The following is a 15,561-nucleotide window of genomic DNA, read 5'->3' as shown; positions in this document are numbered from 1 at the left end:
CATCCTGTCAAGCACAGTCCCCACACAGAATTCATGGGATGTCAATTTATTTCACAATTTAAGGTTTCTGCAATTTTTGCCTCACTTTGTTCTGGAAAAAAACTGTAGTCCTTAATTATGAGCCCACCGTGCTAGGTACTGAACAAAGGCACTGCTGAGTTAGTTTAAATTCAGTGATAACCTATTTGTGCTACTGAGCATTTTCATTCCCTTATGCAACCAAGAGGAATGAAGCTGACTGCTGCATCGTGATGTTCTCAGAGGCTCTGGATGATGCACAGACAACTTGTGTTCATCTCTCCTGAAGGGAAAGAAACAACGCCTCCGTTTGGCAGATGGGCATGAGGATTTGAGTCATCTGACCATGATTACATGGCATATCATTGAGAGAGGAAGGGCTTGCTAGTGGATATGGTGAACCAAGGAACCTGGGCTAAGACCTCTGTACTATTATCCATGTCCCATGTACACCACATATGAGCTTCTGCAATCCCAGAGATAATCACTTCTTGACATCCCTCTGAAACAGCTCAACCAATTTCAGCCACTTTGGCCCTGGAAAGAATCCCCTGTGCTCCCTGTCTGCAGAATGGGAGCAGTGACATCTCCCTGTCTTGCCAGGATGTTCATACGCAGACAGATGCTGAAGTGTTGAGGCTGTGTGGGGGCTCCAAAAAGCAAGAAATCCCCCCACAAGCCCAGGGCTTCCCAGAAGCCACCAGACAGCACAATTCATCTTCTCTAATTATAAAAAATAATAAAAATAGCACAGTGGAACTGGCTGTGTCCTCTCAGGCCTCTGCACCTCACTCATCACCACACAAAACCATGCAAACAGACAACTGGATTTCATGGGGAGCAGTTTAACAAGGTGAGGAACAATGCCAAGTTCTCTTTTCATGACGAGGTCTATGGATGCCTTCTCAAGGCCACTTCTTTAGGGGGTGCTGGGAATACAAGCCCTGTTTCTTGGTGCTGGTATTGGATGCATTTCTAGGAACATTTTTCTTTGCCACTCGTTTGACCTCAGGAGCAGTCCCACTGCTCTGTGCAGGCAGCCATGGAATGCTCTGCCAAACTCTATCAATTATTTAGCATCCAAAGGTAGACCTAATCTGTGTGATAAAGGGATGGATTTTATCTAAGGCTTGTTCCCCTTAAAGTGATTTACACAACTGGCCTCTCTAGTTGCATCCCTTAACATAATTATTTACTTTTGCATTAATAGCCTTCCTCCATTTGGGTTATTTTTAGGAGCTTTTTGTAGCCTTGAGAATTTACTATGGTTTTTCCCCTTGTATTTTCAGTGGGGATTTTAAATTTCCCATCTCTCTGAATGGGCTGTTAAAACATCAGTTTTGCCAATGCTGATGTAAAGTGGGAGCAGCTCTGGGAAGCAGCCCCCCGGCTGTGTTGACATCTGGGTGTTGAGTTTGCCTCTAACTTGAGAAGCCATGGGTGAGATTTCAGTTCAGAGCTAGCAGTCAGGGCTCCCAGACTGCTCATCAGGCTATGGACTGATGAAACATGAATGAAAGGCTTTAAAGTATTAATCTAGTCCCACCTTGGTTTCTCACTTTAACCCCACTCTTCAATTTTGGCAAAGCTGGGAAGACTGGGATTTTTCCACCTAACATTAAATCAGGCTTGAAACCCTCAAGGGAATAAAGCAGGCATCTGCACAATGTGATTCAGCCCACCCTAATGCAAAAGCATCCCAAACTAGACACCTAACATTTAGGCAGCCAACTTTAGACAAAATAACTCCCATCTTTTGTCCTCCCATGATTATAGCAGGCTCAAATGCCTTGGTTAATGGATGGTGTTGGGAGAATTGATTTATAAAACCTGCACAAATTCACAGCTATTCAGGCAAAAAGCTGCCAGAGATACTAAAAATTCAAGCTATGGCAATGTGCTGGCAGAAGAGACAATCCAGGAGATAATCCATCATCACCACTGGATTTTCTTACATGACAACAATCGACCAATCCACAATAGGAAAGTTTAGCATCAGTTAAAAACGTTATATTTAAGTACCCTCTGAGGGGTACTTAAATGAAGTCTAAGCTGGTTCCCCAGAAAAGAAGACTTACCAGTATTTGCCAGAATAAACTTACGGAGCTTACAAAGTGATAGAAATGCGGAAGCTATTATTATTACAATTATTATTAATGATAATAAAATACACTCACAAAATACAAGGGTCTTCCAGGTGGTGCTTAATGGTTGGCATCACAAATGCCAGAACCAACCTGTGAAGAGTAACTTTTTCTATTTTAAAGTCATAAAAGCTTTTCAAATTGACATGCAAACCTGCAGTGTGGTTAGGGTTGGAAAAGACCCTTAAGATAATCAAGTCCAACCATAAAGCTGTTGCATCATCTAAGGGCTATACAATTTGAATCAAAAAGTCTGTAAACATTTATGGTTATACACTCTGAGGTCACACCTTTGCCCACAGGGTTGGCTACCACACAAGGTCAGTAGAGAGGCCTGGGCAAGGAGTTTCCCCCATGAGGAAAAAAAGAAAACAAACCAAGAAGTCAAACTCTAATCACTTATTTAAGCAAAGCAAAGGATTACCTGGGCTGACTCTTTTGAAGAAGAAACTAGGGTGACAGCATTGCAAGGCATGGATAGAAGAGAAAGGGCAGGCAGAAGAAAAGATGTGCTTTTGTAGCACAGTTTGTGGCAATCTTAATTATCAAAATTCTGATACTGTAACTGAAGAACTAAACCTGTTCCCAGAGTGCTCTCTGTCAGTCCCACAGAGCAGATACTGCTCATGAAACATGAAAATGGTGCAGCACGGCTTTGGCTTTATCAATCTCTACATGAATCCTTCTAAACTATCCCAAAGAGCAGGTGCCAGGTTACCAGCATGAGACAAAGCTGGCAAACTTGTCACTGTCCTTGAGATCCTGTGACTGAGGAACAGTCTCAGCACTGCACCAGTCTGAGACATTCAGCTGCCCAAAGGGACACGAGTGGCTTCACAAGAGACTGTAGGCAATCTGTCCACTCAGAAGGGCTACAGTAGCAAAGAAACACACTTTAGGACCCAACAGAATTAGTTTCATGAAAGGCTGACAGAAACAGAGAAGAAATACAGTTCTTGACTGCTGTTGCTCTTGTGGCAGCACTGCACTGAAGCCCTACCCAAGGTGGGGGCCACTGAAGCCTATGCAATAGATGCACAAGAATAGACAGTGGCTGTCAGGAGAATTTCTCAGTCTGAATTACAGGACTTTCCCATCATTCAGTTTTAACCACTTGCCCCCTTTCCCCCTGGAGCCAATCCCAGCTTTTCTGTTGAATGCATCTCTCAGCATTTTAAGCTGTACACAGCAAAGCAATGCAGGGCAGGGAAGCTAAGAATGTGCTTGTACTGGTTATGCTCCCTTTCCTGGAAAATGTGAAGTGAATGAAAAACATTCTTTAAGAAGATCCCTGCCCCTCCAGGATGGACATAGGAGATGACTTCAGTGGGGCTGTTTTCATTCTAAGTTGTCTGAGTCTTGGGCCACACAAATGATATATTTTTTCAGTGTGCTGAGGTGTGCTGGGATGCTGGCATTTCCTCCTCCTCATTTACATGGTCTTCCCATAATCTAGCACTAAGACGAGCTGAACTGCATAAGGACTCTCTGCCAATGCCACTTGGGGCTTGCTTACAGAAGACCTCTGGAGAGTGATGGGAGGTGCTCCCTGCCCTTCTCCTCTGCCTGTGAAAGGGCTGAGTGTGCTACTTCTGCAGAACTAAGCATTCCTGCCAGCCCATAAATCAAGTGAGCAAACTCCATCCCAATCTCTGATCCACTGCAGAAAAGCCCCATACTCTGCCTTTACAGCACACACAGGGCAAAGAGCTGTATTTCATCAAGTGAAGCCTTAATATGAGAGGAGAGTCGTTACCTCCTGGAAAAAAAAAAAAAAAAAGCACAGCCAGAGTGTTACTAGTTCTGCAGCTTGGCTTCCCCATGTTTACACCAAATGACTTGTTGAACTTCATTATATACAAAGTATTTCCATAGATCAGAGGCAGGGAGACCTGTGCAGCTAACATAAAATAAATTACCACCCTGTGATAAATGGTTCTATTAGCAATCCAGATTGTTAAACTCAGATACAACAGGATGAAGGGAGCACTGCCCCATTCATTCTCCCTGCGGCAGATACTGAGTTGTAAATAGGTTATTTTGTGTGTAAATAACACATTAAAACTCAGCATTAGCTGTGTCTTTTGATAGAGAGGAAATTGTTCCAAATAAATAATTTCGGACAGGAATGTAAAATAAGCCAGATTTAATAGTGCATGCCTGCTGTAGCTGTGTTAAACATGACTAAAATGATAAACCCCAGAATATACTAATAGTAAACTATGCACTGACATCAAAGTAATGAGGCTGTATTTTTACCCAGCTTTAGAAATGCTAAAATTAGTCTTGACAGAGCCAGACATCAGAAAAATGTTTCAAACATAAACACCATCAATTTGGAACTTGGAGTTTGTGTCATGCAGAGGGTGGTGTGGAGAGGGAAAGGTGCATTCTGGACCTTGTTAAAGTTGGGCAGTTAGCATTTAGGAGAATTTGTATTTAATTTTTATTATGAGATGAGAAACCTATCTTCCTAAATATCTCTGCCTTTGAAAGAGTGGCTCATTTAAATTTCCCCTACAGTCATGTGCCTGGGCTTCCTCATGCCTGTAAGCACAGAGGATGTGTCAGCGCCAGCCTGGAGGACACAACCCAGCCTCACTCGTGGTGCCCTGCACTGAGCCCTCCTACCCTACACAGCAATATGGACTTTGGCATTCAACAGAAGGGTTTTATGAACTTGAATTGTTTTAAATTGCCCTTCCAGAAGTAGAGACAATAAAACCAAGACAAGAGCCTCTTCCGCAGATCTAACTTGTCTATAGTTGTCTATAGTTCCTACATACTTTCCATCTCAGTCACATATACACATGTGCCCCTACTGCAAGAGAAAAGAGGAGCTTTGACTCCTTGGCCAACATGATTTATGGAAAACCAGAAAATTAGGAGAGACTTCCCTGATGTCATATCTGTGAGGCCAATTTCTGAACATCTGATCAATGAGTTACTATAAAAAACTGTTGCAGATGATGTTTAAAATGGCAGTCTTCAGGAGACTAAAAATATGGGATGCAAATTTTTAGTACAAAAGGACTCTCCTCTACTGCCAGCATCAACAATATCGATCTCTTTTCCTACAGCCATAACTTAATTTGTTAGAGGCTGGAAACATTTGGGACAAATACCGAAAGCAAGGGAACTAGAAATGGAGACTGAACATATTATCTTATAACAATACAGTCTAAATAATAATATAACCAAATAGGTATTCTTCAATTATTTAACTAATATTCAGTTTATTCCTTCAATTAATTAGAAATAAAACCTTTTGAATCTATTAATTCCTACAAGCGAAAAAGAAAACCTTATGATCTGAGAAACATGCAAAACATGCTATGATGGCACTCCTTCTGTGTGACTCAGTAGAATAAAGGAGAAGAAATGTGTTGCGAATTACATTTGTTTGGCTCTGGAGAGCAGCATGGTGATTTGCAGCACTGGCTGAGCCTCAGTGCCACTTTCTCATATGCTAATACAAAGAGTAAAACCTCTGCAATAAATGAAATCAAGAATTTGCCTTGGATGAGAATAAAGACTTGCTCGTATGGCCCCAAAGTAGGGTGGGGAGCTCAGAGGCCCCCCCGCTTTAAAGCTGATGCCCTCCTCAAGCTGAACTTCCTAATTAATCACCAAGCCTCGTTTGCTTGCTTCTGTAAAAATATGAGCATAAGTACTTGTAGTTCTGGCCTGTTGTGAGTAATTACTTCAGTTTAGGGAATCAAACATGTCATATTAGCATGAATACCATGTAAGTAGAGTCTCATCTCTACCCAGCCTTTTAGTTATCACCTGCTATATCACACCTTGCAGTTAACTCAGTTATAAGACAACTTTGTATTAATTTTTCTACTTTCAAGCACATGCACAAGCACACTGCTCACTTTCATAATACAGGAGCCTCTATTATGTCTAGCCAGAGTTCAAAGGAAAGCACTTTGAACCACAAGAGCATGTGCATCACCTGCAGCGTCCCGGGGCCCGCGTCCGGCCACACGCTGCTCCACTTCTGCCCATTTTGGGTCATTTATGAGCACTTTTCTTCACAGCATGACATGGATTTCACTCTTTACATCTCATTACACAACGCTTTTATCACAATTCTCCTGACATCTTCAAACAATCCTCAACTTACTTCTCCACTTCCTCCTACTAAAAGGAGAAATATTGAGCCCGTAAATCACTTTTTCCAAAGGTGAGAGCATACTGCTAAGAGAACATATTATACTGAATGCTTAAAAACCAATTAGGTCTCCAGGGATGCCAAACGGGCTGATGGACACTCCACCTCGGGGCATCCTCATTTGGATCTCTGGAAAGGTTGTGACTGCTTCCTCAGTGGAGGCACTCCCAAGGCAAGTGCCAAGTGGGGAGAAAGTGTTTATTCACATCTATGGGTTGTGAATTTTAGAACAAGCTTGAATTATGTTGGGCCAATCAACCCTTCAGGTCTGCCAGTCACTGAGATGATACCCCAAGTGGGCTGCCTCAGTAGCTCCTACAGCCTTTGCTTCTTCAGGGATTTGCTGGGGGATGCCAAGCTGTTGCTTGCATGCACATTGCTGTCCCTTTTATTTCTGCTTCCTGGCAAGCCTTCCTTTCTGCCACTTTGCGCAGTGCTCACAAGGAAAGTGGCTCAGACCCATCCAGGACCACAAAACTGTGTTTCCCTCCAAACAATTTTGTCAAAGACTTTCTAGCTGCTTTTAAGAAAAAGTTTATCAAACACATGAACTAATCTGATTATAATCTAGCCACTTCTACTTATTCCATGCATCTGAATCTTCACAGGTCAACTGGAAAAAGAAACCTGAGTAGCAAAGTTTACGAAAAAGGAGAGATAAAGCAGATTGAAGCCTTTTTGGTCGAAAACGATCTTCAAAACTCAGGCAACAAAAAACTCAAACTCCCCAGCCAATGTAGGTAAGAAAGAGAGAAGCTCAAAGAAAAGTTGTTCTGCTCTCCTGGGATGATGAAAAACCACCCTGCAGTGAAGGAGAGGAAGGGAGCTTCATTTTGAGGTAAACTCTGGCTAGCAATAACGTATATTTCAAAAAGGAAAAAAAAAAAGCTGCTTGCAAAGTTTATACAGCTGGGATGTCTCTTGTCACATCCAAACTGGTGCAGCCTCTTCTAAATTTGTCTATTATACCCTGTCCGGAGATGACAACCAGTCCCCAGAGAGGGCAGCTATGGAGGCTCCCCAGTGGGCACAGCCTTGCCCACAGCTGTGCCACCATGATGGGCCCTGGCACTACTCTGGAAATCCACCAGCACATTTGTACCAGAGAGGGGGGTGGGTTTTACCTGCCACAGCAAGCAAGAGGCAGGAGCAACATCCCTGCACGTTCACCTGCACACCACAGTTGTGTGCAGGTCATGGCTCCGTGACTGCTGGTGTCCACAAGAGCTTCCCAGCTGACTTCAACAGCAGCAAGACCAAAATCTTGCTTAACACACTGACTTGAACAGGAACGGTGCAAGTGGAGGGGTTTCTTTATGAACATTCTTGCCCTGGGTCTGGACATTCCCAAATTCCTCTCTAACTGTGAAATCCCAGCAGCAATGACTGAAGACCATGCAGTCTGTTTAGCTCATTAGCTGGCACATGACACCCCTTTCTGACCAGGATAATGAGGTGCTCCCCATCTCCAGCAGCCTCACCAGGCAATCTTAACTCCACCATGGAGGAGTGGAGGGCACAGTGCTGCCAACACTACACAGCACCAGTCAGCTCATGGCCAGCATTAAGGAGATGCCCCAACTCCCCCACAGCCACCCCTCACCACCCATCCCCTCCCTCACCCCAGCCCAGTTCTCCATCGCACTACAGTGACGTTTAGATGCCACGCAGTGACACAGCTTCCAGTTCCTCTGACAGCCAAGAACCCAAATAAACTCAGCGTGTTCACAGGAAGACATATGCCACCATACTTATTAAATTCTTACAGTCTAATGAAAAGCACCCCTGCTGCTTTCAAATTGTAGAAAACAAAGTACCTCCTTGTGCCACTGCTGCTCCCGCTGCTGCTAAAGGAGGGGGTTTCTTCCCCGTCTCTGTAAAGCCATTCCCCTCCAGAACAGCGCCTTTCCCTTCTTTTTTCCCAGCAACTGTTGAAGCAGAAGTTTCCATCTTAGACGGGCATCTTCCAGCTCAGGAACCCTACAGGAGATAAAACAAAACCAGATTCTGGTCATCACTCACAAAACAGACAAAATCAGCTCCATGAAGCAGAAGATGGTTTGGCAGAGTTCAAAAGCAAGTGGCAAGCAGCAACGAATTCCTGGGTTCCTAACTCCAGCAATGCAGCCAGTCCCAGCAGTCATAGGCACAAAGGCCACAACCATGTAAAGGACTGGATGTTCTCACAGACCTACAAAGATCAGGACCAAAAAACAATCCCCAGCTAAACTTGGGCTACACAGTAAAGTTTACAGGTCCAAAGGGCTTTCCAGGATTATAGGATAGGTGAGATACAAATATTTAGCACATATAAAATGGATTTATCCATTGTATACGTGACCTAGACCATCCTAAGAAAAAACTCAGCGAAAAATTTCTAATAAAATACAGATAAACATATATTTTAAGTAGTTGGTTTTTTTTGTTTTTTTTTTTATCCCACAGTGGGTGCTTATGCTGTGGGCTGGTTTGGAACCAGTGTCATGATCAGAACTTTCCAGCAATGCTTATAGATAAGCCACAGCAAGTCTGCCACATCCTGTCAAGTTCTCACTGGTGAAGTCTAACAAACACCGACCCCTCTCTCTCCCAAAAAAGTTCTTCTATCCTGACCAACTGCATCTGAATATCAGCCACAGCTTTACCCCCATTACAAGTGGTGAATTAAATGCCATGAGATATCCACAAAACAAGAAGATATCAAAGTACAAATAACCCAGGTTTTTAAACTTAGGTTGATAAAACATAGCAGCTCCTGAACTTTTTGCCAGCTTGACCATTTTTTCTGCATGATTCAGACTTAAATGGTCTCCCAAAAGCGAACATAAGGGTATCCCAAATTTAGTGTAAAAGCAGGGTTTCTCTTAAAAGAAGAGGCATACTTTGTTCTGAATGCAAATACTTTGTTCACCTCATTTTACCTTGTTTGATTTCACATGTCTCCACCTGACTCCTGCTTGCACACAACCAGCACAGTTACCTGGCACTACCAGCCTCAGGCTGGTCTTGGGAAAACCCACTGCTAATTCCTCTTTCCTTTCTAATTTTAATGCAGATCTGCAATTTTTCACATGCAAATTTTCAAATGCAAATTTTTGAGCTCCTGAAATACTCTGGCGCACACTGGCTGTTTACCTTACTGGAATTAATGGGATCAGAGGAATATCAGGGAAACCAGAACATTTCTTTGTGTGTGTGTGGGTAGTTTTACCGCCATTGTGCCAATTCAAAACTTCCCTCCCTTTGCTCTGGAGGACTGACTGAGTCCTGAACATATTGAACTAAAAGGTAAATTCTCCTAAAAAACTTTAAAGCACAAAGATTGCAGGAATTCCCAGCCTGTGAGGGACCTGGAGCCTGCTAGTTGTGCAGGACTGTCACCACTGCCTGGGCTCTGGGAGAGTGGTGTCCCACCAAGCAGCTGTGTGCTGCAGCCTGAGCAGCTCATCCCAGGAGCCTTCAGGCATGGCTCACACTAATGGGACAACAAAGTGATGGATCTGTGGTCACAGTCTGCAGCTGTAAACTGCAAAGCTCGCATCGGAAATGACAGGACCCACAATTACAGGCTTTACTGATGACACAAGGCTCCACTGAATACTGAGGCGGCCCCTCAAGGTCCTGCCCCGGCATGTGCTGGGCTTGATGGCAAGCATGAGATGGGTTCCTGGGGGCCAGGACTTTACAGTGGTTTAATGCAGGAATCAGGTTGGGTTACAGGCCACGTATGAAATAAATACACCCGAACTGCAGGAGTATTTGACCTAGGTCTGACAGCCTGGGCTTCTGTTCGTTAAGCAAATAAACTTCAGAGGCTCTATTACTAACCCCCCACCTGTTTCTTCTTAGTCCCTCCTTTCAAGGCTTTGCACTTTTGTTTGAAACCAGACGCTGGCCCTCGCACCCCAACCCCCCTTCTCTGGGTACCCTGACCCTGGGGGCAACCCCGGGGGTGAGGGAGCATCCTCGGGCACTGCAAAGCTCAGCAGCCAGCGAGGGGAGGGAAGGAACTGGTAACAGGACTTGTTCTGTGAAACATGCAGATAAGAGCCATGGTTTTTTTCCAGAGATGCCTGAAGCAAAAATCTCTACACCCCTGCCACAGACACCTCAGGAGGGACCCAGTTTTTCAGATGTGTCATTTATTCAACAGGAATGTGACAGGAGATCATGCCTGTACTTGAAAATCTGGTCTTTGCAGCTGTAATGCTCTCTTTTCAGATGAATTATGAATTTAAAACAATATTCAAGTGTTTGTAATAAGTGGTTGTATTAAACAGGTAAATCCTCAAATACCAGATTAGAAAAAAAAAATAAATAATGCAACTACTCTAATCTCACCGGATTTAGGGTAATAAGTCTATAATTATTTTTGCTTCGTAAAGGTGCCTGGGGCAGAGCAGGCTGACTACGAGGTTCCGAGCTTTTCCCCAAGTCAGCAGCAACTAAAGTCATTTTCCTTTCACAGCACCCCACAGCCAGAGCTGATCACCTCAGCCCAGGAAGACACAAGCATCCTTCCTTCCAGATCCTGCTCTGCTCAGCACCTCTGCCCACAGACCAGGACAGAGACCAGTGAGCAAAGGAGCACCAACACTCATTTCATATCCCACCTTCTGAGGTTTCACAGACAGTGACCACGAGCTGGTGACCAGCAGCCTTCCCAGTGGTGCAATGTATGACCAGGACACAGCACTGGAACTCTGGAAATTTAGGTCCCCATCGTGGACCTGCTACAGTCTCCTCAGTGTCCTCGGGCAAAAAGCTTAACTCCTCTCTTGCAGCCAGTTTCCACAGCCATAAAATAGGAAATAGTACTTTGCCCTATTTGCAAAGTGCTTTGAGATCCTTTGAGGCACAAGGCTATGGAAGTGTTTTTATTACCAGTATAAGAAGATATATTGGTGGAGGCAGTCAATCCACACTATCCAGGAGCACACATCCATTTTTTAAGCAATGCATACTTTGCTTTCTATTCGATGCTAAACTTTTTCCGCTGCTCTGTGCCACACAGAATTTATAAATTCAATGACAGATTAATCTTAGCAGTGAGCCATTTGGCATGAAAAAGGGTTTCACAGGGAGCCTGCTTTTTCCTGTAAAGAGCATGCATTTAGGAGTGACTATACGGAGAAAGACCCTATGCACTTATTCAAGCACAACTCTCTGCCCTCCGTCATTACTCAGAATTAGAAAACCAGAATGGATTACTCAGATTTTTCCTAAGGTTTGTAGCTTTCTCTGCAGGAGGAGGGCTGGGTAATTGATTTTGACACTAATACCAGCACTATTCATATGCCCTGTAATGTAATTCTGCAGTGACACTAAAAAGGCAGCCATCTGAGATCTGAACAAGGAAAGTGCTATATGATTTGCCCTAGACAACCCTAGTTATTTTAACAGCTGTGTTGTATATTAAAAGGGAGAAATCCCAACAGAATTAAAAACAACAAAGTCACATTTGCCTTTGAGGGAAAACAAGAAGCCGTAAACTTTCCTAATAAAACAATCCTTCCCGCCAAGTGCTTGAGGAATGGTCTAAACTGCTGTCCGAAAATGCCTGTCTCTTTTGGAGGGCATCAGCCTGTGCAGGACTGCTGGCAAACTTAGGAATGAACAGATACTCATCAGCCATACCCTCTGCACACCCTTTTTTTTTTAAAAAAGGCAATTATTTCCTTCTTCAGGATTCTTCTTTCATCAGGAAACCCCCTTCTCCTCCCCTAGACAGGGCAGAAAACATATTTTTTTTTTCTTCTCTGTGAAAAATGAATAACCAATTTTGCCTATTTCTGCTCAAAGATTAAGCAGCACCATGGGAGTGATCCTCTATGGCAGAGGGCAGGCACTGCCAGTGACACTGTGACTCAAATCCAACCCTGAGTGCCACCTTCAAGCCTGATAGCCCCATGGAAGGGGCAGAAAGGGATTTCCAAACCATGCTTCCAGAAGCCATCTCACTTTTGGGAATATTATGGGCTTTCTCAGACCACCGTTCATTCTCTCTTCATTCTGAGTTCATCTCCACCTGACCTCCCCATACACAGCCCGAGCAGTGCCAGTGAGGTGGCGTCACCTCCAGGGGACATGCTAGAGGTGTGCTGGCTGCTGACACCAGCACCACAGCCAGTATCCATTACCACTGCTGCTGGCTCCTGGCAAGACTGATGGGAGCTGGGATAACCAAGGGCAGCCTCTGCACAGCTCTCGCCAGGTTTGTGCTCAGGCACCCACAGGGAAACTAAATTCTGCCACACCAGCCCTATGTAGGTGATGTAGGGTGTACAGGTTTGACAGCTTTTCCTGGTATTCTGCTTCAGTTAGGATAAACAAGGACATACTCCCGCCATCTCTCCTTTTGCAGTGGACTGTGTCATACAGCTAAAGCCTTCTGAATACATGATCCACTTATGAAATTCAGTGTGAGCCAACTGCTCTGAACACTGGCTTAATGCAGTGGCTGCCGCGATCCTTTTCAGTCTCTCAGGGCTTGAGCCAAATGATGTTCTCAATTACACGGAAGTAGCAGCAGTTAACCCAGTGAAGTCATAGGCTCTGTACCACAGCAAAACTTGACCCCTCTATTTTCTTTTATATCAGCAAATGCTTCAAATTACTAAAGAAAGTTTTTCTGTCTAAATGCCACTAGTAAATCTTGGGACTATCCAAACATGCTGTCTGCTGCTGAAGGACCTACAACTGTTTACAGACTATCAATCTCAGGTAAAAGCAGCATAAATATTAATTCAGAACTAATCACTTTTGAGGTCCTCCTGACAAAAGGTTTCCCATCTTGACATTTCTTAGGAATGGTTTGCTTGGGCCAATCCTTGATTGATTAAACATGGAAATTAGAGCTGTACACTGGGGCAGTAGCTCTCTGTCTGGGGGCTGCTCCTGCACCTTCCCCTCAAAAAACCTTCTGTTGTGGGTCCCTACCAGCTTCTGGGATGAAAGGAAGCAGAGACAAACCCATGCTAGCAGAAGCAGTGCTACAAAGGCACAGAGCTGCTCAGGGGTTATACTGTTTTTCTACCCCTTACCCCGACTCCTGCTCAGAGAAGAGTAATACCAGGCTGCCAAAAGGAGGGAAGAGGGAGCTGTTCTAGCAGCAAACAGGATAGGAAGACACACAAGTTCTGCCTGCCCAAAGGTAAGGCTAAAATTGCTGAGAAATCTGAGAAAGCTTCAACAAACAGTTCCAGGCCATGGCAAAAGTTGTATCACTCGACAAAATGAAAAGAGAAAAAAAGAAAAGGGGAGGGGGGGGAGAGGAAGAGACAAAACATACCCCCAGTAGAGTTGGCAAAACAGCAATAGTTATACAAGTCTGGAATGTACAAAGGCTGAAATCAGAGACTTAGCATCTCTTTTGAACTTCAAAACCAACAAGTCTCTTCAAATCACTCCGTTAATTGGCTTTAAATTAAGAGTTCTAAGTTTAATGAACAAATCCTTCGCGTACGGCATGAAACGGATACACTTCTAGATTAACTTCCTGATCAACACCATCTGCCATTTCCATATGGCAACAGCAAACCAAACGCACGAGGAAGAAGCTGCTCTGCAATACCGTGAGGGGTCAAAGTGCACCCAGAATGGACTGGTGCTTGGTAGTGCCTCTCTGTACTCTACTAACATCACCTCCAGCCAGCTCCAGAAGTCCTGGGATATTTCAGGCACAACTCTGTCCAGGAAGGCAAAGAAAGGGAAAAGGCAGGGTAGGAAGGAGGCATGAGGGAAGGAGGGATGTTTTCAAGGATAACTGGATGGATGTGGAAAGAGTAGCAAATTCCTGAAGATGAACAAGGGCCTGGAAAACAAGAAATAAGGGGATAGGGGGATGTCCTTAAAGACTTACTGAAGAGAATGAGTGAATGAAGCACAGACAATGGCAAATCCTGTGGAAACAGAGAAGCATGGAAAAGAAGAAGCAAGACTGTAGGCAGACCTGATTCCCTAAGAGATGGAGATACACGCACTGCTGAGGAAGGGGAAGGCACAACATGACATCTCTCACGGCAGGGACAGGACAGGGAGGCAGGGTACAGAGGGAGGAGGGACACATGGAAGAAAAGTGACATGCAAATGTCTCAGAGAAGAAACATGCCTTGCAAACAGCTTCAAAGAATGAGGCCTTCCAGCCTGCTCCATCACTCTTTGTACGTGGAGTACCTAAGACTTTACCACAAAAAGAATTTACTGCTTCAGGAGGTGCCAGCCAAGTGAAAGGAAACCATCTCAAAAAGAGTCACAAGTGCTGTCCCCTCTGCTTACACTGACACTGATTACAGCAGCCTTCCACTAACATCAAACAAGGACAGTGGAGTTAGTGGTGGCACTCAGAAATTATCACCATATGTAAATATTCAGCTATCTGCTCAAGAACCAGCCTTCAGCAACTCCTAGGAGACCTTCCAGCAAGGGCCAGTCACTGATGGGTCCTGGGCAGCAAGGCTGCAATGCCAGCATCCACAGAGGGGCAGCCAGCCCTTGGGAGTCCTTGGTGGCATAGCACTTGTGGGAGAGACATGTCCTTCAGGAATGTCAACCACAGGCCAGGCTATCCTAGGACACTCTGTGGCACCAAATGACAGCACTGAGGCTACTGTATTGCAAGAAAAATGGTTTTTCCCTTTCTAAAGCCATTTTACTTTCTGAGCTGCATTTATTGGAAAGGAGATGATATTAAATAGAGGAATTAAGATTTCAGCCATTTTTCAGGTTTAGCCTGGTGCTCCTATTTTTCACAAACGCTAATGTCACTTTAATATTGCTGCTTCATTACAAACAAATCTGATTTATAAAATAGCAGAACATTTGAATAGTTTCCCCATTTCCAGTATATTTTCAAGTTGCCAAACTTAGAGCCTTGAACAAAAATTATCTTTCAGATGCTGGGTTAAAAACAATCACAATACATCATCAAAACATACGAACAGACATAAAAGCTCAAAGCCAGACACAGAATCAGCACTGGTCCATGCCGAGGCATGCAGGCTGGGGTACCTGACTTTCCCTCCTTTCCCTCAGAAGTGATCTTTGTTTCTTACTTTGGAAGAACTGAGAAGATGGAGGAGTGGGGGCTGGAGGGAAGAGTCTTTTGTGGTAGAACAGGAAAACAAAGTCATGCTTGTAATTTTACAAAACCAATCCTACATGTCTTATCATGAGAAAATTTCCACTAAGCAAATTCTGACATGCGAAAAACTGTCAAAG

The 15,561-nt window shown here is 44.1% G+C and overlaps 1 protein-coding gene across 1 annotated transcript in view; it reads right to left on the bottom strand.

Annotated features, from left to right (window-relative positions):
- Positions 1-15,561, bottom strand: part of GLI2 (GLI family zinc finger 2) — a 188,587-nt gene that overhangs the window by 132,004 nt on the left and 41,022 nt on the right. The window contains exon 2 of the mRNA XM_053948022.1: positions 8,160-8,322. Within this exon, the coding sequence (XP_053803997.1) occupies positions 8,160-8,292 (133 nt within the window). The 5' untranslated portion in view covers positions 8,293-8,322. The remainder of the gene's footprint in view (positions 1-8,159; positions 8,323-15,561) is intronic.

Source organism: Vidua chalybeata, chromosome 7 (genome assembly GCF_026979565.1).
Source record: "Vidua chalybeata isolate OUT-0048 chromosome 7, bVidCha1 merged haplotype, whole genome shotgun sequence".
Classification (NCBI taxonomy): domain Eukaryota; kingdom Metazoa; phylum Chordata; class Aves; order Passeriformes; family Viduidae; genus Vidua; species Vidua chalybeata.
The sequence above is the reverse complement of the archived record's forward strand: the minus strand, read 5'-3'. Positions and strand labels throughout refer to the sequence as shown.